General features: G+C 47.2%; 1 protein-coding gene and 1 long non-coding RNA gene across 15 annotated transcripts in view; one reads left to right on the top strand and one right to left on the bottom strand.

The window, feature by feature from the left end:
• LOC309521177 overlaps positions 1–19474 on the bottom strand; it is a 325245-nt gene that overhangs the window by 276307 nt on the left and 29464 nt on the right. The gene's annotated exons all lie outside the window — the stretch shown is intronic.
• The window catches only part of ARVCF (ARVCF delta catenin family member), a 605652-nt gene that overhangs the window by 568252 nt on the left and 17926 nt on the right, over positions 1–19474 (top strand). For 9 of the 13 annotated variants that reach the window (XM_082203073.1, XM_082203066.1, XM_082203061.1 and 6 more), the window contains 4 exons: positions 7345–7481; positions 8194–8344; positions 12924–13116; positions 18075–18186. In XM_082203073.1, coding sequence (XP_082059199.1) covers positions 7345–7481; positions 8194–8344; positions 12924–13116; positions 18075–18186 — 593 coding nt within the window. The remainder of the gene's footprint in view (positions 1–7344; positions 7482–8193; positions 8345–12923; positions 13117–18074; positions 18187–19474) is intronic. The other 4 variants (XM_082203069.1, XM_082203071.1, XM_082203068.1 and 1 more) reach the window with 1 other exon arrangement.

Raw genomic sequence — 19474 nt, 5'->3', positions numbered from 1 at the left:
TGATACGTATAAGGAAAGGGGATGAATGGAAGACCACCATGTTCACCCCTTTGGGGGCATTTGAATACCTCGTTATGCCTTTTGGATTACAAACAGGCTCCGCGTGTTTTCAAGCCTTCATGAACCACGTACTGGGGCCTTTGCTCTACAAGAATTGTGTGGCCTTCTTAGATGACGTGTTGGTGTATTCGGAGAATGAGGAGCAACATGTGAGAGACGTCAGAGAAGTGTTGAGCAGGCTGCAAGCCAACAGACTGTGGGTGAAACTGGAGAAGTGTCAGTTTCATACTAAGGAGGTGGAATTCCTGGGGTACCGCTTGTCAGACAAGGGGTTGGCCAGGTTCAAGCGGTGCTGGAATGGAAAACACCCAAGACCAAGAAGGATGTGCAGAGGTTCCTAGGGTTTGGAAACTTTTATCGTAAGTTCATCCGAAACTTCGCCCACATGACGGCGCCCATCACGGACTGTCTCAGCAGTAAAAAGAAGTTTGTTTGGACGGGGGAGGCGGAGCGAGCGTTTGAGGAACTGAAAAGGGCCTTCGCCTCTGATGAACAACTTCTACATGTGGATTTACAAAAAAAGCTGAGGGTCGAAACAGACGCTTCTGACAGAGCCATAGGGGCGGTGCTTCTTCTGCAGCCGGGGAAGGAGGGGTCAGAGTGGCGACCGTGTGCCTTCTTTTCGCGAAAGCTGAACAAATCTGAGAGGAACTACACGGTGTACGACCGGGAACTTCTTGCGATTCATGAGGCCTTCCGGAGATGGAGGCACCTGCTAATTGGTGCACAACAGAAGGTGCAAGTGTGCACGGACCATAAGAATCTAGAGTATTGGAGAACTGCGCGAGTGCTCAACCAACGGCAGTTGAGATGGGCCCAGGAGTTCTCCAAATTTAACTTTGAGATTTGTTACGTACCAGGCCCGGAGAACGTTAGGGCGGACGCTCTCTCACGCAAACCTGAATATTTGGAGGGAGAGGGTGCACCCGAAGAGACCCATGTCATTCCCGAGGACCGCTGGGTGTGTGGGGCGGCATTGGTGGGGCAAAGGGAACTGGTAGAGGGAACGGTGCAGGATGAATACGCCCAGGACAAACTCAGGGGTCTCAGGAGGGAGGGAGACAAACCCGGGGGTTTTGAGGAGAGAAACGGGGCGTTGTACTACAAGGGAGCGTTATACATACCTGAAGGGGAATTGAGGGAAAAGGTACTCAAGCAACTGCACGATAGCCCCACAGCAGGGCATTTTGGGCAACACAAAACCATGTGGCTGGTTACCAGGGAATTCTGGTGGCCCAAGGTCAGGGAAGATGTGCGGGAATATGTGAGAGGGTGTGACCAATGCCAACGAGCCAAGGGGGAGAGGCGGGCACCGGCAGGTTTATTAGAACCACTACCCACGCCGGAAAGGCCATGGGAGGCAGTGGCAATAGATTTCATGACTGATCTGCCCAGGTCCAAAGGGAAAACAGCCATCATGGTTGTGGTAGACCTGTTAACCAAGATGGCCCACTTTATAGCCTGCTCACATGCGGTCACAGCGGAAGAAACAGCTAAATTGTTTGTGGAAAATGTGTTTAGGCTGCATGGCGCCCCCTTGAGGGTGGTTTCTGACCGAGGGAAACAATTTACTTCCAGGTTCTGGAGGAAGCTCATGAGCTTATTGCATGTAGAGGTGAATTTCTCTACTGCCCGTCATCCAGAAACCAACGGGCAGGCGGAAAGAGCTAATGGTGTCCTCCAGCAATATTTGAGGTGTTATGTGAATGACAGAGAGAATGATTGGGTGGAGAAGCTGGCGTTGGCAGAATTTGCCTACAACAATGCAGAGAACGTGTCCACGGGGATGAGCCCTTTTTTGGCTAATCACGGGTGTCATCCCCGAGCCTTCCCAGGGGGGGAAGGGGAGAACTGGAGCGTTCCAGCCGCAGAACAGTTCGTTGAAGAAATGGAAGCGATCCATCGCCAGCTCCAACTTAATTTAAACAGGGCGAAGGAGGAATATAAGAGGCAGGCAGACAAAACCAGAAGGGAAGGGGAAAGCATTAGGGTGGGGGACCAGGTGTGGCTGTCCACCCAAGGGTTACCATTCAAAGGAGGTTGTAAGAAGTTAAGACCCAAAAGGCTGGGCCCATTTGAAGTCACGCAACAGGTCAACCCAGTGGCTTTCAGACTCCGGTTACCGAACCACATGAAGTTGCACCCAGTGTTCCACAGGTCGTTGCTGTCACCGTATATAGGGGACAGAGAGGGGAGGGTCAATAGGGGACCAGCTATGGAGGAAAAAGAACACAGCTACCATGTAGCGGAGATTCTCGATTCCAGGTGGAAGGGAGAGCAAGTAGAGTATTTGGTAATGTGGGAAGGGGAGCCGGAGTCGGAAAACACCTGGGTCAGGGCAGAGGATGTAGATGACGAGGTTTTGATTGAAACTTTTCATCAGAGATTCCCTCGTAAACCCCAGCCAGTGGCGAGGTTCCGGAGGGAATACTTCACCACCACCGACGAAGAAGAAGAGTTGGAGGGGTTCTCTGATTCCGAGGTGGAGGAGGATTCAGCGAGTCGGAACGAAGACCGATGGAGGGAAATGTTTGAGACGTCTGAAGATGAAGAGGATTCTTTTCGGGGTTTCAGCTCCTCACCGCCCAGAGGAGAGAGTAGGGGCGGGGGAGAAGGGGGCCCTGGAGGGGAGGTGGATGTCAGGGAACTGACATCAGAGGAAAGGGAGTTGGTAGGGCTCCCAGAGACTGGGAGAGAGTCAGCAGCTAAAGCAGGGACAAGGAGGGGGAGCGAGGGGTCTCTGGAGGAGGATCTCAGTAATGCTGAGAGAGACGCAGCAGCCCAGGCAGGAAACAGCAGGGGAGAGAAAGGGGTGAGAGACACATCCAGCGAAAATAGCGGGGAGGTGTCAGAAGCAACTGCAGGGAGACCCATGCTTCGCCGGAAGCTGCCACGTCGTGAGTCCAGGAGACGCGTTTCCGTTAAGGAACTTCTTTGCTGGAAGCGCTTCCGCAGGCAGCCACTGTCAGACTCTACTAGTGACTAGAGCAGACATGTCTGAGGAGCTCTGTCACACACAGAGGTTTGTGGGGCCGCACAAACTCTGAAGGGGCACAATTTTAAGCACAAGCAGCTAATCATCCCCTGACACAAGCTATAGCTTAGGGCCCGACAGCAAAACTTTGGCACCAGTTTTGAAGGGGTCCCAGATTTGGGGGTTCGTCGTTAATGAAGCTTGCCCATGTTAAGCCTGTAAACAAGGACTAAGGGTAACAGCACACTTGCCACTTGTGCTCACAGAAACTGGCATTCGGAGGCATGCCAGTGGTCTTGCAGGTCCTGCTCCCTGCTGTTTGGATGGCGATTCAGGAGTTGCCAAGATGGTGCCCGTGGGCACTTCTTCACCCACAGAGGCCTTCCCTGGAATGCACAGGCTTCTCTCCCCTGGTCGCCATGAAAAATTCACTTGAAAACATCCCTCTCTTGCAGCCAATATGATAGGTTGTGGTGTGTGTCAACAGTTTTGCCAGCTTGTGTAAGGGCCCACGAGCCCATGAAATGTTAGCACCCCCTGTAGGCAATATGTGTTGTTGTTGTTGTTGTTGTTGTTTAGTCGTTTAGTCATGTCCACTCTTCGTGACCCCATGGACCAGAGCACGCCAGGCACTCCTGTCTTCCACTGCCTCCCACACTTTGGTCAGACTCATGCTGGTAGCTTCAAGAACACTATCCAACCATCTCGTCCTCTGTCGCCCCCTTCTCCTTGTGCCCTCCATCTTTCCCAACATCAGGGTCTTTTCCAGGGAGTCCTCTCTTCTCATGGGGTGGCCAAAGTATTGGAGCCTCAGCTTCAGGATCTGTCCTTCCAGTGAGCACCCAGGGCTGATTTCCTTCAGAATGGATAGGTTTGATCTTCTTGCAGTCCATGGGACTCTCAAGAGTCTCCTCCAGCACCAGAATTCAAAAGCATCAATTCTTTGGCAATCAGCCTTCTGTATGGTCCAGCTCTCACTTCTCACTACGTGAGAAGCAATACAGCAATATGTATTACAGCAATATGTATTAAAGGTAAAGGGACCCCTGACCATTAGGTCCAGTCGTGGCCGACTCTGGGGTTGCGGCGCTCATCTTGCTTTATTGACCGAGGGAGCCGGTGTACAGCTTCCGGGTCATGTGGCAAGCATGACTAAGCCGCTTCTGGCGAACCAGAGCAGCGCACGGAAATGCTGTTTACCTTCCCTCCAGAGCGGTACCTATTTATTTATCTACTTGCACTTTGACGTGCTTTCGAACTGCTAAGTTGGCAGGAGAAGGGACCGAGCAACGGGAGTTCACGTCAACGGGAATCCCCATCGCGGGGCTTCAATCCACCAACCTTCTGATTGGCAAGTTCTAGGCTCAGTAGTTTAACCCACAGCGCCACCTGCGTCCCAGCAATATGTATTACTTCAAAATACAGTCGTACCTTGGAAGTCAAACAGAATCCGTTCCGGAAGTCCGTTCAAATTCCAAAAGGTTTGGAAACCAAAGTGTGGCTTCCTATTAGCTGCAGGAAGCTCCTGCAGCCAATCGGAAGCCACTGACGCCCCGTCGGACGTTCGGCTTCCAAAAGAACGCTCGAAAACCGGAACACTCACTTCCAATCGTTTCGATCGTTTGGGAGCCAATTTGTTCAGGAGCCAAGGCGTTTGAGATCCAAGGTACGGATGTATGGCAAGCCAGTCCTCCTGATCCTAATTGTCAGGGGACTGCCATCGGAACAGGGGAGGGAGGCTGGGGGGCCGTTGGGATACAGAGGGAGGAGCAGCTCCTCTTCCAGCGGTAGGAAAAGCCACACCTCCAGTGGAGAAGAGAGGGAAGGGGCCAGCCAAGCAAGGAGAGGGCTTGAGGGTGCTGCTGAGAGCCCCAGCGCCTCACCTGGCCAGGAGGGACGCATGTCACTTCCGTCACCCAGCTTGCGCAGAGGGGTGAAACGCAAGGAGGGAAGTAGGAGGCTTGGGGTGCCAAAGTTCTTATGTTGGGGGAGAAGCCGGAAGGGGCCACTCCCGAATTCTGCAAGTGACTGAGACAGACATGAACTTTGTAGATCTGCACTGTAAATAGTTTGCACAATAAAACCAGTAAAAGACAGGTCGGAGTCCTGCCTAGTTACTCACGAGCAACCACCACCAGCATCTGACACTAATGATGAGCGGGGGGCCAAGGACATCTGCCCTGAAGTCCTTCTCTGGTGTTGCCACTGCTCCTTAAGACCCATTCCCTTCCTTTAGATTTGCATGGAGCAACCACATGACTGGTGCCTGCGCTGGGTCTACGTTATGCTGCGGGGTATTAATTCAGCGGCTTCCTCACTCTGCTGCTTACAAGTGTCTCTGTCTATTTAGACTGCAAGCCTGCAGGCCCAGTGCCCTTGTTTGTATGCAGTGCTCTTTTTTTAAAGTGTTTTGTCGTGCCCCCCCCCAACACTTCGTTCAGCACCTTGTTGGTGTCGCCGGCTGGTTTGTTTTCTGCACCTCCCTCGGGCACCGAAGAAATAATAAACGTTGCTATCAAAATCTTACACTGCAGAAATCTAGCAAAGTGTGCCTAAAAACATCATTATATTGTTTAGGCAAGCCGACCCAGACATGGAATTTTAATATGGGATTTTATTATGTCTGTCTGTTTTACGACGCCTGACTTTATCCTTTTTTCTTTTTTAGATGAATGTTTTAAGTCCCTTTGCTTTTAAGGTTTGATTTTTATCGGGATTATTAAAATGAATATTTTGTGCTGTCTTACAGAAACCACTTAGAACCGGGGGGGGGGGGCGATCTCAGACTCTCAGGTCTATCTAGCCCCACCAGCCCTCCCTATTTATACTGTGGGGCCATTTGGGGCAAGTTACAGTCACCTGCCCTGCACCCAGACTCCCCAAGTGCCTCTATTTTCCAAGGACATCCGTGATTTGGAGAAGCCGTCCCAGGTTTCTTATTTGATCCTGGAATGTCCCGCTTTACCTTAGGATGGCCCTATTTTCATCAGAGAAATGTTGGAGGGTATGGAGTTATCCGACCCTCCGAGCCGTCTGAAGGCAATCCTGTATAGGGAAGTTTTTTTAAATGTTTAATATTTTATTATGTTTTTATATATGTTGGAAGCTGCCCAGGGTGGCTGGGGCAGCCCAGTAAGATGTGTGGGGTATAAATTGTAAAAATATCATTATGGAATGGGATGTCCCTATTTTCATGAATCATGGGTAGGCAAGCTAAGGCCCGGTGGCCGGATGCGGCCCAATTGCCTTCTAAATCCGGCCCATGGACGGTCCGGGAATCAGCGTGTTTTTACATGAGTAGAATGTGTCCTTTGGTAATCCTCATAGAACTCTAGCCCAATGGTTGCCATTAATTTGAATGATTTGAATGATTTTAGAATACTGTGTTACTTTTATTGTTGTTAGCCGCTCTGAGCCCAGCTTCGGCTGGGGAGGGCGGGATATAAATATTATTATTACTATTATTACTATTATTATTTGTGGGGCCTGCCTAGTGTTTTTACATAATTAGAATATGTTCTTTTATTTAAAATGCATCTCTGGGTTATTTGTGGGGCATAAGAATTAGTTCATTTCCCCCCAAAAAATATAGTTCAGCCCCCCAATGTCTGAGGGAAAGTAGACCGGCCCCTTGCTGAAAAAGTTTGCTGACCCCTGATGATTAGGAAAAAGTAATAATAATACATTTGTTAGCCTTTCAGATACTAGACAGTCACATCCACATCACATACTTAAATCATATAAAAGAATTGTTGGAACTGGCTTATTAAGGGTCCTGGGAATTGTTGTTCTGTCAGGGGTGAACTACATTTCCCAGGAATCTTTGGGGCTTTACATGTGCTTAAAAAGTCTGGTGTGAATTTGACACAAGACCCTTTCGTTGTCTTTGAGGCAACTGGCCTCCCTCTCTTTAAGGTAAAGGGTCCATTAGATCTAGTCGCAGATGACTCTGGGGTTGCAGCGCTCATCTCGCTTTATGGGCCGAGGGAGCCGGCGTACAGCTTCCGGGTCATGTGGCCAGAATGACTAAGCCGCTTCTGGCGAACCAGAGCAGCGTACGGACATGCCGTTTACCTTCCCGCCAGAGTGGCACCTATTTATCTACTTGCACTTTGATGTGCTTTCGAACTACTAGGTTGGCAGGAGCAGGGACCGAGCAACGGGAGCTCACCCCGTCGTGGGGATTTGAACCGCCGACCTTCTGATCGGCAAGTACTACGCTCTGTGATTTAACCCACAGCGCCACCCATCCCTCGCTTTAGCAGCCTTACATATCTAAATGTGGGTTTTTCCGCCTTCTCTGCTTTTAGGTTTCGAGTTGCTCTACCAGCCCGAAGTGGTGAGGCTTTATCTGTCGATTCTCACCGAAAGCCAGAACTTCAACACTCTGGAAGCGGCAGCAGGAGCATTGCAGAACCTCAGTGCCGGAAACTGGACAGTGAGTGATGTGTGTTCTTCTTCTACCCTTACTGTCATTAAGTACTTTACGGTGAGAGGCATATATCTGTTTAGGTTTCACCTTGTTGCCCAGGTTTGCTTTGGAAAGATGATCTGGCCTCCCCGCAGCCCCGGATTTCCTGTGAGGCTCATTTATGCCTCAGGTGGAGAACCTTTTTGACAGTGATCAATATTCACGGTTGTTGTTTTTCAGTCTGCAACTGATACATAATTGATTACTGTCTCTCCCCCCCCCCTTTAAATGATGTTTCTTTTGCACTGAAATGAATGGAGTGTAAATAATTATGTCACTAATTCAGTTAAATCAATTAACTTACATAAATCATGTGCATAGTTATGTAAATTACATGAAACAGAGGACCGCAAGACAAATGGCATAGTATTTGATGGAAACCGAAATGCAGTGCAATGAAAACAGCGCTGATCGTGACAAAGCCAGGCTGGAATGGATCCAGACTTGGCTGTTGTTGGACTACAACTCCCATCATCCCTGATCACTGGTCCTGCTAGCTAGGGGTGATGGGAGTTGTAGTCCAAAAACAGCCAGAGACCCAGGTTTGAGAAACGCTGCATAAGATTGACCTTCTTAAAACGCAAAATCTGTTTTTTTAATTAAAAAATGTCTATAGAAACATGGGTCTTTGACTTGATGCCCCTCTAAATTTCTTGAGTGTCCCCTTGCCCCATTTCTTCCTGGTCAGTGGTCCACGTATATCCGGGCGACAGTGCGAAAGGAGAGAGGCCTTCCGGTCCTCGTGGAGCTCCTCCAGTCCGATTCTGACAAAGTGGTGAGAGCTGTGTCCATCGCTCTGAGGAACCTCTCCATGGATCGCCGCAATAAGGATCTCATAGGTATGTTCCAAATGCTTCCTAATAATAATAATAATAATAATAATAATAATAATAATAATAATAATTTTTATTTATACCCCGCCCTCCCCAGCCAAGGCCGGGCTCAGGGCGGCTAACAAGCAATAATAAAAACAAATTGAATGAATACAACTTAAAAGATTAAAATACAACATTAAAATCTTGAAACATTAAAATATTAAAATGCAGCCTCATCGCAGGAGGAGAAAGGAAAAAAGAAAGAGGGGGAGGGAATCAAATTGGCTCCGAGCCAAAGGCCAGGTCTTACAGGACCTGCGGAAAGAAATCAGATCCTGCAGGGCCCTGGTCTCATGAGGCAGAGCGTTCCACCAGGCTGGAGCCAGTGTTGAGAAGGCCCTGGCTCTGGTTTAGGCTAATCTAACTTCCTTAGGGCCCGGGACCGCTAGGGTGTTGCTGTTTATGGACCTTAAGGTCCTCCATGGGGCATACCGGGAGAGGCAGTCCCGTAGGTACAAGGATCCTACAGCAAATGGGTAGGTCCCTGAAACGAGGATGTCTTCGGCTGGAGATCTATTCCCACAGCCAATGTTGAGGTGGAAAAAATCTTCTCTCCCCCTCCATCCATGGTGACATTAGAATGTGAAAGAGCCCTGACTAGATAAAGCCAGTGCTTGGCCAAGTAATGTGTAGAAAAAGGCTTACAGGGACGCTGATGGCACTGTGATCTAAACCACTGAGCCTCTTGGGCTTCCTGATCAGAAGGTCGGCGGTTCGAATCCCCATGACGGGGTGAGCTCCCATTGCTCTGTCCCAGCTCCTGCCAACCTAGCACTTCGAAAGCACGCCAGTGCAAGTAGATAGATAGGTACCACTGTGGCGGGAAGGGAAACAGAGTTTCCATGCACTCTGGTTTCCGTCACGGTGTCCCGTTTTGCCTGAAGCGGTTTAGTCCTGATGGCCACGTGGCCCAGAAAGCTGTCTGTGGACAAACGCCGGCTCCCTTGGCCTGAAAGTGAGATGAGTGCCGCAACCCCATAGTCACCTTTGGGGGTCTTTTACCTTACAAAAATGCTTATACCAGGGTAAAGTGTGCATGAAAATGGATACATTTCGGAAAACAACATTAAAAAATGCATTACATTAGGGAAAATCACTTTGCCAAAACGTATAGAATTCCACAAAATTCCACAAAATTCCACATGCACACGTGAATATTTGATGAAATCCACACTAAAATATGAATAAACTTTCGTAAGAACCTTTAAAAAAAAAAAACAATCCACAAACTGATGCGGAAGTGTGAAGAACTGAACTTAAAGATTGGAAAAATGAGAAATTGAGAGAAGCCTAAGCTGGAGTCGTGTGTCCATTTCTGAGCACTGCAGTTTAGGAAGGATGCTGATGAACTGGAATGTGCACAGAGTAGGGCAACTGAGATGATCAAGGGTCTGGAAACCAAGCCTTATGAGGAACAGTTGAGGGAGTTGGGTTTGTTTAGCCTGGATAAGAGGAACCTAAGAGGAGATATGATAGCCATCTTCAAATATCTCAAGGGCTGTCACATGGAAGAGGGAGCAAGTGTGTTTTCTGCTGCTCCAGAGGGTAGGACCCGGACCGATGGATTCAAGAAAGGAGATTCTGGCTAAACATTGGGGGTTGGACTAGATGCCCTTTGGGGTGTCTTTAGACTCTACAGTATTACGATAAACTCCTGTTTGCCCATTCCCACTTCTTACTGAATGCATTACATCCATTAACACCTGCAGTTCAGTAAGTTTTATGTCCACGGCCTCAAGTATTAAAACTGAGAAGCAGCTTAGGCAGCCTTTATCGACCTGTGGGTCCCCAGATGTTGTTGAACTACAACTCCCATCACCCCTCGCTAGCAAGGCCAGAGCTGAAGGATGATGGGAGTTGTAGTCCAACAACATCTGGGGAGCCACAGGTTGAGAACCACTGGCTTAGAGCATGGGTAGGCAAACTAAGGCCCGAGGACCGGATCCGGCCCAATCGCCTTCTCAATCCGGCCCGTGGACGGTCTGGGAATCAGTGTGTTTTTACATGAGTAGAATGTGTCCTTTTACAGTGGTGCCTTGCAAGACGGAAATAATTCGTCCCGCGAGTCTTTTCGTCTTGCGATGCTTTTCGTCTTGCGATGCTTTTCGTCTTGCGAAGCACGGTCCGTCGCAACTGCACCTATTCAAGCGGCTTTAAGAAAAAAGCGCAAGACTTTTTCGTCTTGCGAAGCAAGCCCATAGGGAAATTCGTCTAGCGAAGCAACGCAATACCGAAAAACCCTTTCGTCTAGCGAGTTTTTCGTCTTGCGAGGCATTCGTCTTGCGGGGCACCACTGTATTTAAAATGCATCTCTGGGTTATTTGTGGGGCATAGGAATTCATTCACACACACCCCAAAAATAGTCTGAGAGACAGTGGACCGGCCCCCTGCTGAAAAAGTTTGCTGACCCCCTGGCTTAGAGCTTCATCCTGCTGAATGGCAAATGAATCGCATTTGGGGATACCTTAGTCTCCTGAAAGCATTCGCAATACTATTAACATGAAGGATATGCACACCTTGTTCGGGGCTGAGCTGAGAATATGCAAGGCAGCGCTCTTGGTGACCCTGTGGTTCTCTTCCGAGGACATCTTGAGAGTAAACTGTTTATATATTGGCATTAAAGCACGGCCTAAGCAACTGTTCCCCCGTGCCCGTATGATGAAAGCTGCAAAGGGTAATATATGATAGCAATGAAATCTGCAGTGAAGGATGCAAACCCCTGCGCTTTTTCCTGATGACCACAACTTTTCTTTTGCAGAATGTGCTTGCTTTGGGCAATGAGTCTTCAGAAAACTTTCGAGCAAGGATCTGAAACTTGTAGAAAGGCTCACAAAGATCTATCGATAACCCCAAATTACAAATCACAAATGCCTTCCTCATTTGTAACCAGGGTGGATAAAAATCAATGATTAAAAAAATGGATTTTTTATTTAAATAAAAAAAATATTTAAATCATTTTTTTTTTTAAATTTAAATCAGATTTTTAAAATAAAATGCTTTTGGAGGAAAAATATTTCTAAAGATAGGTTCCTATTTAAGTTACATTATAGTCCAAAGGCTATTCATCAGGAAATAAGCATTTGTTTTAAGTTTTTCATGTGTGCTAAAATTCAGTCTGTTGGTTTTTTTAATCGTTTAACCACATCAGCTAACAAACCTGGATACATATGCTATAATGTTATTGTTTTAGTTAAATAAATTGTTTAAATTGTTCTTAAGGAAATGATTATTTTTCTCCTTCCAATAAAGTACGGCAGAAAAGTTGTCCAAATATAAACAATAATTTTATAATTATCTGTCTATGTATTTCTAATAGTATAACCAAATCAGTAATTTTTGATATAACTGTAAAAACTACTCTGAAAACTTATTATTCCAAAACTGAAACCTTCATCTGGTTGTAAATATTAAGATTATGAGAGTCTTAAGCAAGAATGAGTCTTTCTGTAAAAAAAAATGATTTAAATCAAGTCTTATTGACTAGTGATTTAAATTGTGATTTGAATCGATTTGATTTAAATCAAATCCACCCTGATTGTAAATATGTGGTCTCATTTTATATCAAAAGAGGAATATGTGTACCCACAGGAGCACAGAGAGCTGTCCTGTACTGAACCAAACCATCTAGCTCAGGCATAGGCAAACTCTGACCCTCCAGATGTTTGGGACTACAATTCCCATCATCCCTAGCTAACAGAACCGGTGGTCAAGGATAATGGGAATTGTAGTCCCAAACATCTGGAGGGCCGGAGTTTGCCTATGCCTGATCTAGCTCATAAAATCATAGAATTGTGGAGCTGGAAGGAACTCAGAAGGTCATCTAAAACATTTAGATGCTAAAAGCATTTTTTGTTTTGACAAGTCTACCCAGATACGTAGAATTCTGATGTTTGCTTTAATTTGTTTATTTCTGGTTTTCATCTTTTTTTGGGTGGTTTTCAATAGCTGCTTTTAACTGTTTATATAGATAACTTGTATTGTTTTATTGATTTTTGTGACGAGACCTTATACAATCAAGCACTGCGTATGTTTTATAAAACAGAATAGACGGAATAATACAAAGCATGAACTCCCGGCTGAGTCGTAACCCTGTTCTTTTCAATAATAATAATAATAATAATAATAATAATAATAATAATAATAATAATAATAATTTATTTATACCCCGCCCATCTGGCTGGGTTTCCCCAGCCACTCTGGGCGGCTTCCAACTGAATATTAAAAACAGTACAGCATCAGACATTAAAAACTTCCCTAAAGAGGGCTGCCTTCAGTTGTCTTTTAAAAGTAAAATAGTTTTTTATTGCCTTGACATCTGATGGGAGGGCGTTCCACAGGGCGGGTGCCACTACCAAGAAGGCCCTCTGCCTGGTTCCCTGTAACTTGGCTTCTCGCAGGGAGGGAACCGCCAGAAGGCCCTCGGAGCTGGACCTCAGTGTCCGGGCTGAACGATGGGGGTGGAGATGCACCTTCAGGTATACAGGACCGAGGCCTTGAATTGAACGATCGGGTTGAACTAACAAGAGCCCTTTCTGTTCCTCAGGTAGTTATGCCATGGGGGAGCTAGTGAGAAATTTACCCAGCAAGCAACAGAGGTCTTCGAAAAACCTGGAGGAGGACACCGTGGTTGCAGTCCTGAATACCATCCATGAAATCATTACCGACAGCGTGGAAAATGCCAGGTCCCTGATCCAGACACAAGGCATTCAGAAGCTGGTCGCTATTAGCAAATCGAGGTTAGTTTTTCTTTCACGTGTCCGCAAGGACGAAGGATCCTGCCTTCTACCTACCCAGACTGCTGCTCCATCTTGCCCAGTGATGACTGCTCTTGAGCAGCAGCTTCTCTGGATCATTTCAAAGGAACCTTCCTGCCGCCTGCTACCTTGCTCCTTTTCATCTGGCAGTGCTGGGTATGGAATATGCATGTGGTCTGCTGATGAGAGATGGTGCAAACAGGAGAGGGTAGCTCAGTTTGGAAAGAGGCCCTCAGATACTGAGTATTTATAATAATAAATAATAATATTTTTTTATTTACACCCCGCCCTTCCCAGTTCAGAAAACCAGGCTCAGGGTGGCTAACAACAAATTTAAAACACTTAATTGATGCAACAAAAAACAGCATAAAATACAGTATAAAACGTGAATAACAATAAATTCAGAATTAAAAAATCAATTTAGGGGGGGAATCCAGCCCATAAACATTAGATGATCACCAGGGCTAGCTGGCTAAATTAGTCCTATTTGGGCCAGGGGAGAATTAGCTGTGGGATCCCAGAGCGGGTAATCTTCATAAAAAGGGGAGGGGGAGAGAAGGAAGGAAGGGGAATAAAAGATCAAGCTAAGTTCAAATTGAAAGCTAGGCGGAATAGCTCTGTCTTACAGACCCTGCGGAAGGAAGTTAAATCCTGCAGGGCCCTGGTCTCATGGGACAGAGCATTCCACCAGGTCGGAGCCATCACTGAGAAGGCCCTGGCCTTGGTGGAAGATAATCTGACTTCCTTAGGGCCCAGGACCGCTAAACTATGATTATTCATGGACCTTAAGGTCCTCTGCGGGGCATACCAGGAGAGGCAGTCCCGTAAATACGAGGGCCCTAAGCCACAAAGGGTTTAGCGAGTTCAAATAGAGAATCATGGGAGTGCAAATCCTGTTTTTCTCCCCAAGAATTCCAAATGCACTTGTATTCCTGATTGAAATAGAGTGCTGTGTCAGCTCCTGGTTTCAGAGGGCCTTGGGTAATAAATAATAATAATAATAATAATAATAATAATAATAATAATAATAATTAATAATCTATTATACCCCGCCCATCTGGCTGAGTTCCCTCAGCCACCCTGGGCGGCTCCCAACAGAATACCAACAACAACAATAAAAAAGCGATAAAATATCAAACGTTTAAAACTTCCCTAAACAGGGCTGCCTTCAGATGTCTTCTAAAAGTCAGATAGTTGCTTATTTCCTTGACATCTGATGGGACAGCGTTCCACAGGGCGGGTGCCATTACTGAGAAGGCCCTCTACCTGGTTCCCGGCAACCTCACTTCTCACAGCGAGGAAACCGCCAGAAGGCCCTCAGAGCTAGACCTCGGTGTCCGGGCTGAACGATGGGGGTGGAGACGCTCCTTCAGGCATACTGGGCCGAAACCTAGGAATCTGTCTTATACCAAGTCCAATCAATCTTTCATCTAGCTCATTCTTGTCTACATTGACTCGCTGGAGCTCTCCAGGGTTCAGAGAGGCGTTCCTTGCTGCTGTCCCTGGAGATGTTGCAGAGAGACCTCAAGGCCTTTTGCTTCCCAAGCAGATGCTCCACATCCCTTCCTCTTCGCCCCCCACCCCACCCCTGGTGCCACTGCCTGTTGGCTTCCTTCCACTTTGAACCCAGCCAATACCACCAATCAAGGAGAAAGAGGACAAGTCGGCACAGAGAGGTTATTTGCTCCTTGTCCTTGTGTTATTCTCTCCTCTGACGCCAGCTGTGCTGGAGACACCCGACATTTCACTACTTTGGTCCATGTCCTGGGCATTAACGTTAGCTCAGACAGCATTTGCATTGAACATAGCTGTCAAGTGTCCCTTATTTGGCAGGACAGTCCCTTATCCCGGGGCCATGTCCTGCTGCTGTCCCTTATTGATTATGTCCCTTAAATAAGCTACTGAAGGTAATGGGGCCCTTTCTATGTCCAGCTGTGCTTTGTCAACAACAAATTGTTGCTGATTTTTTGTGTTGAATATATGCTATATGGTAATTTGTGGACCTAATAGGTATCTAAAGCCATTTGCACACAACAAAATATGTATTTTATCAAAGTAATTGTTGATCCCTTATTTTGGCTTCTGATCCCTTATTTTCAAGGCTGCTGGTCCCTTATTTTCAAATCTGTAAGTTGACAGCTATGGCGTTGAACAAGGAGCATACTGGAGGACGTCTTTTGTGACTGTGTGTGTCTCTTGTCCTAGGATAAGCTAAAGAGGTCATGAAAAGCACAGGTCAAGCGGCTGGGTTGCTAAGTCTGGGCTGATACTCTAGGCTGTTTGGGTTAGTGCACTGCTCAACCCCCAAGACTCAGGAGCACCACTGGACTTGCCCAGGTGCCTGTTTGCTGAGCTAAGCATGAGCACTAATTGGTGTACAGTTGTACCTCATGTTACATTTGCTTCAGGTTGTGCGTTTTCAGGTTGCGTCCCGCTGCGACCCGGAAGTACCGGAAAGGGTTAGTTCCGGGTTTCGCTGCTCGCGCATGCGCATGCGCAGACACACAAAATGACATCATGCACATGCGCAGAAGCGGCGAATCACGACCTGCAGACACAGGTTGCGTTCTTTTCAGGTTGCGAACGGGCCTCCAGAACGGATTCCGTTCACAACCAGAGGTACCACTGTATTGGACTTAAATATATATTTGAGCTTTAAAGAACACTCCCTGTGCATCTGCAGGAACTGATTTTCTTTTCCAAGCCAGAGAAGGACTTTTCAGGGCTCTGATGCTCACCTCCTCTACAAGAGTTAGGAGCATCATGCTGACCATCATATTCCTAAAGCAGGAATTGAAATAACTCTGGGACATCTGCGGCTTCCAACTTTTGCGTTTCATCTTTTGTTTGCGCAGCTGGAGCGCTTAATGCACATGCCATAACTGCTTATCGTAAATCACCGCCCATAATAGGTTGAGTTGACTTCAGAGGCAAGATCAATAGAATGAAACGATCCGTCATCTCGGGACAGATTCCCTTGTTGCCTGCTCTATTCCTCAGCATCAGGCATGCATTTATCAGGCATCATCATTTAAGGAAATCCAGACATTTATTGGCAGAGTGGGAGACGTTTGTCCTTTCACAACATTCCATTATATGGATGGCAATGATAAGGCTGTTAACAAAATAAACTGCCCCAATGTGGAACGATCGTAAGGAGATGGGCAATAATCTCAAATAGCTCTCATTTGCACCACAACAGTGCTGGAGAGAAGCTGCCCTTTGATGGCAGGGCGGAAATATTTTTATTTTTGCATAGGCAAACTCGGCCCGCCAGATGTTTGGGGACTACAACTCCCATCATCCCTAGCTAACAGTGGTCAGGGGTGATGGGAGTTGTAGTCCCAAAATGTCTGGGGGGCTGAGCTTGCCTATGCTTGCAGTCTAACCTCTTTCATGCATTGTGGGTTTTTTAAGGGGGCATTTACTGAGACCTTTCACAGGTGCCATAGGAGGTCCTGGTGGGCACACTGGTGCCCGTGGGGGCCAGGTTGGCAGCTACACTTATTAGTCTTGAGTGGAACTGCCACCACCACATTTCCCTTTTTGAGGCAGCTGGAAGGGAAGCACAACTAAGCATCACAATGAAATAATTACTGTGAGTTTAAGCGTTTGGCCTGTTATTTTGGCCCCAAGACCATTCAGCGCCTCAAATTACTCCATAGCAGCACCTTGGTAGTACAGCCATACCTCAAGTTACGTTTGCCTCATGTTAAGTTTTTTCAGGTTGCATCCCACGGCGACCCGGAAGTACCGGAAAGGATTACTTCCGGGTTTCACCACTCACGCATGCGCAAAAGCGCTAAATTGCACTATGCGCACAAGTGCCAAATCACACCACTCACCTGCACAGATACGGTGCTTCAGGTTGCAGGCTTTTCATGTTGCGAACGGGCCTCCGGAATGGATCCCGTTCGCAACCAGAGGTATCACTGTACATGCCCAACTTACAAAATGCAGAAAAACCCAAGCAAAAAACAAACAAGCAGATAATAATGACTTGTTCAATAAAGGAAATGGAAATATAGGGACAGAGTTAAAGTATTAAGAAATAATGCCTGAAGTGTAAACTTTGTCTTAGGCTATGTATTATCTGAAGTCAAGATCCTTAAAGCTTATTTGCAGAAATGTTGGTCAGAAGCGGCTTTCTCCTGGCTTACAATTCCAAGGCATGGCATGGATGTAAATATTTCGCAAACTCATCACAGGCAGAAGCGAGTCAAAAGGGGCAAAGCCATATTCCAGAGCCTTAGCAAGCAAGAGAAGTGAACTGTTAAATGGGAGAAGTTATATTTATATTTTGGGTTTCATGAAAACCCAGGGGTTCAGGTGGGCGAAGCTGTTTCTACCTCTTCCTTATACCCCAGTTCCATCCAATCACGTTTGAGGCATTGAATCATAGAATCATAGAGTTGAGAGAACACAAGGGCCATTGAGTCCAACCCCCTGCCAAGCAGGAAACACCATCAGAGCACTCCTGACATATGGTTGTCAAGCCTCTGCTTAAAGACCTCCAAAGAAGGAGACTCCACCACACTCCTTGGCAGCAAATTCCACTGTCAAACAGCTCTTACTGTCAGGAAGTTCATTGCTTGTCATACAGTACCCCAATTTTTTTGCAGGCACCAGCAGTGTTGAAAGCAGGTTTGTGTGTGGCCATCCTTAAAAGCGTCATGAGCACAAATAATCATGCCTGAGCAATAAAAAGGATATTTGCAGGAATCCTAAGATAAATGTTCCATGTCATAAACATGGTCATGAGAACTGGCCCTTTGTAATAGTTTCAGGTTCAAGAGAACGGCTGACCGGTCCCTCCAGATGCTTGCATTTGTTAATGACTTAAATTGTCAACAGGCTTCAATATCTGAATTTCTCTGACTTACGACGTTTGCTTCTTTGCCTGCCTTCTTCTCCCCACGCCCCGCCCCCTCCAAAACCAGCCAGTCTTCCAGGGAAACGAAAGCAGCCTCTCACGTCCTTCAGATGACCTGGAGTTACAAAGAGCTACGGAGCGTTTTGCAGAAGGAAGGCTGGAACAAATCCCATTTCCAGGTGAAGGCGACCGCAGAGATCTGCTCAAGAGCTATTGGAGCAAATGGGGTTGGGAAGGCGAAAAGCGAGCTTACTGGTTTGGGAAGGGAAAGCTCTATGGGATTAATGTGGGGGTAGTAAGAGGTTGCGAGTGGAGCAAGCAGGAACACAGCTCTAATAAATAACATTTGTGAAAGCAATGTGCTAGCCAAATAAAGCACCACACCGCTGCAAATTAAATGTTGTCATGGAATTCCACTCAATATTGATCCAGAGCAAAACTCCAATGTATAGTTAGCAGACTAAAAACTTAAACACGTTTCAGGATTCCCCCCAAAAAACAGACTAGAGGCAATTAATATTTCATCCAGCAGAGCTTTACTGCTACTGAAGTACAAATGAGCATAGTGGTCACAAATCCAATTCAGGATTGGCACTGTCCATAAGAAATCCAGTTGCGGCAGACTTAAATTTACAATAATTGACAATTAGACTTGGGACGCAGGTGGCGCTGTGGGTTAAACCATAGAGCCTAGGACTTGCCGATCAGAAGGCCGGCGGTTCGAATCCTCGTAACGGGGTGAGCTCCCGTTGCTTGGTCCCTGATCCTGCCCACCTAGCAGTTCGAAAGCACGTCCAAGTGCAAGTAGATAAATAGGTACCACTCTGGCGGGAAGGTAAACGGCGTTTCCGTGCGCTGCTCTGGTTCACCAGAAGCGGCTTAGTCATGCTGGCCACATGACCCGGAAGCTGTACGCCGGCTCCCTCGGCCAATAAAGCGAGATGAGCGCCGCAACCCCAGAGTCAGTCACGACTGGACCTAATGGTCATGGGTCCCTTTACCTTTACCTTTACAATAAGACTTAACCAGGCGACCGACAAAAGTCATCGCAAGGCCATAATCAAACCACGCAAGAAAGGGGGTGGGTGGGCTGCGAGATCCCGCGAAATGGAGGCAAACAAGGAGGATGCTTCCCTGGTTGTGCCACGATTTAAACAGGCGTAGCCACGCCCCCAGGCAAACCCAATTGGCTGGCCCGGGGCGTGACACGGCTGGGGTTCGTGAAGACATGGGCGGCGTTCCTCCGCCCCCTCCAGGGTCGCTGCGAGGACCCGGATTCCCACCCACAAAGCAGCCCCTCCTAAAGGGGGGAGCTGACTTCGCCTGCCAGGAAAGTAATAGAACAGCGTTGTCACACTTCCGTCCCCTCCATCCCAGTAAGACCATAAAGCACACAAGCTGGAAAAATGAGCTCTCAGCATGCCGACCTATTGCTGACTACCGCCGTACTAAAAATAGGAAGTAGGA

The sequence above is a fragment of the Podarcis vaucheri genome (genome assembly GCF_965113315.1).
Source record: "Podarcis vaucheri genome assembly, chromosome: 16".
Lineage (NCBI taxonomy): Eukaryota > Metazoa > Chordata > Lepidosauria > Squamata > Lacertidae > Podarcis > Podarcis vaucheri.
The sequence above is the reverse complement of the archived record's forward strand: the minus strand, read 5'-3'. Positions and strand labels throughout refer to the sequence as shown.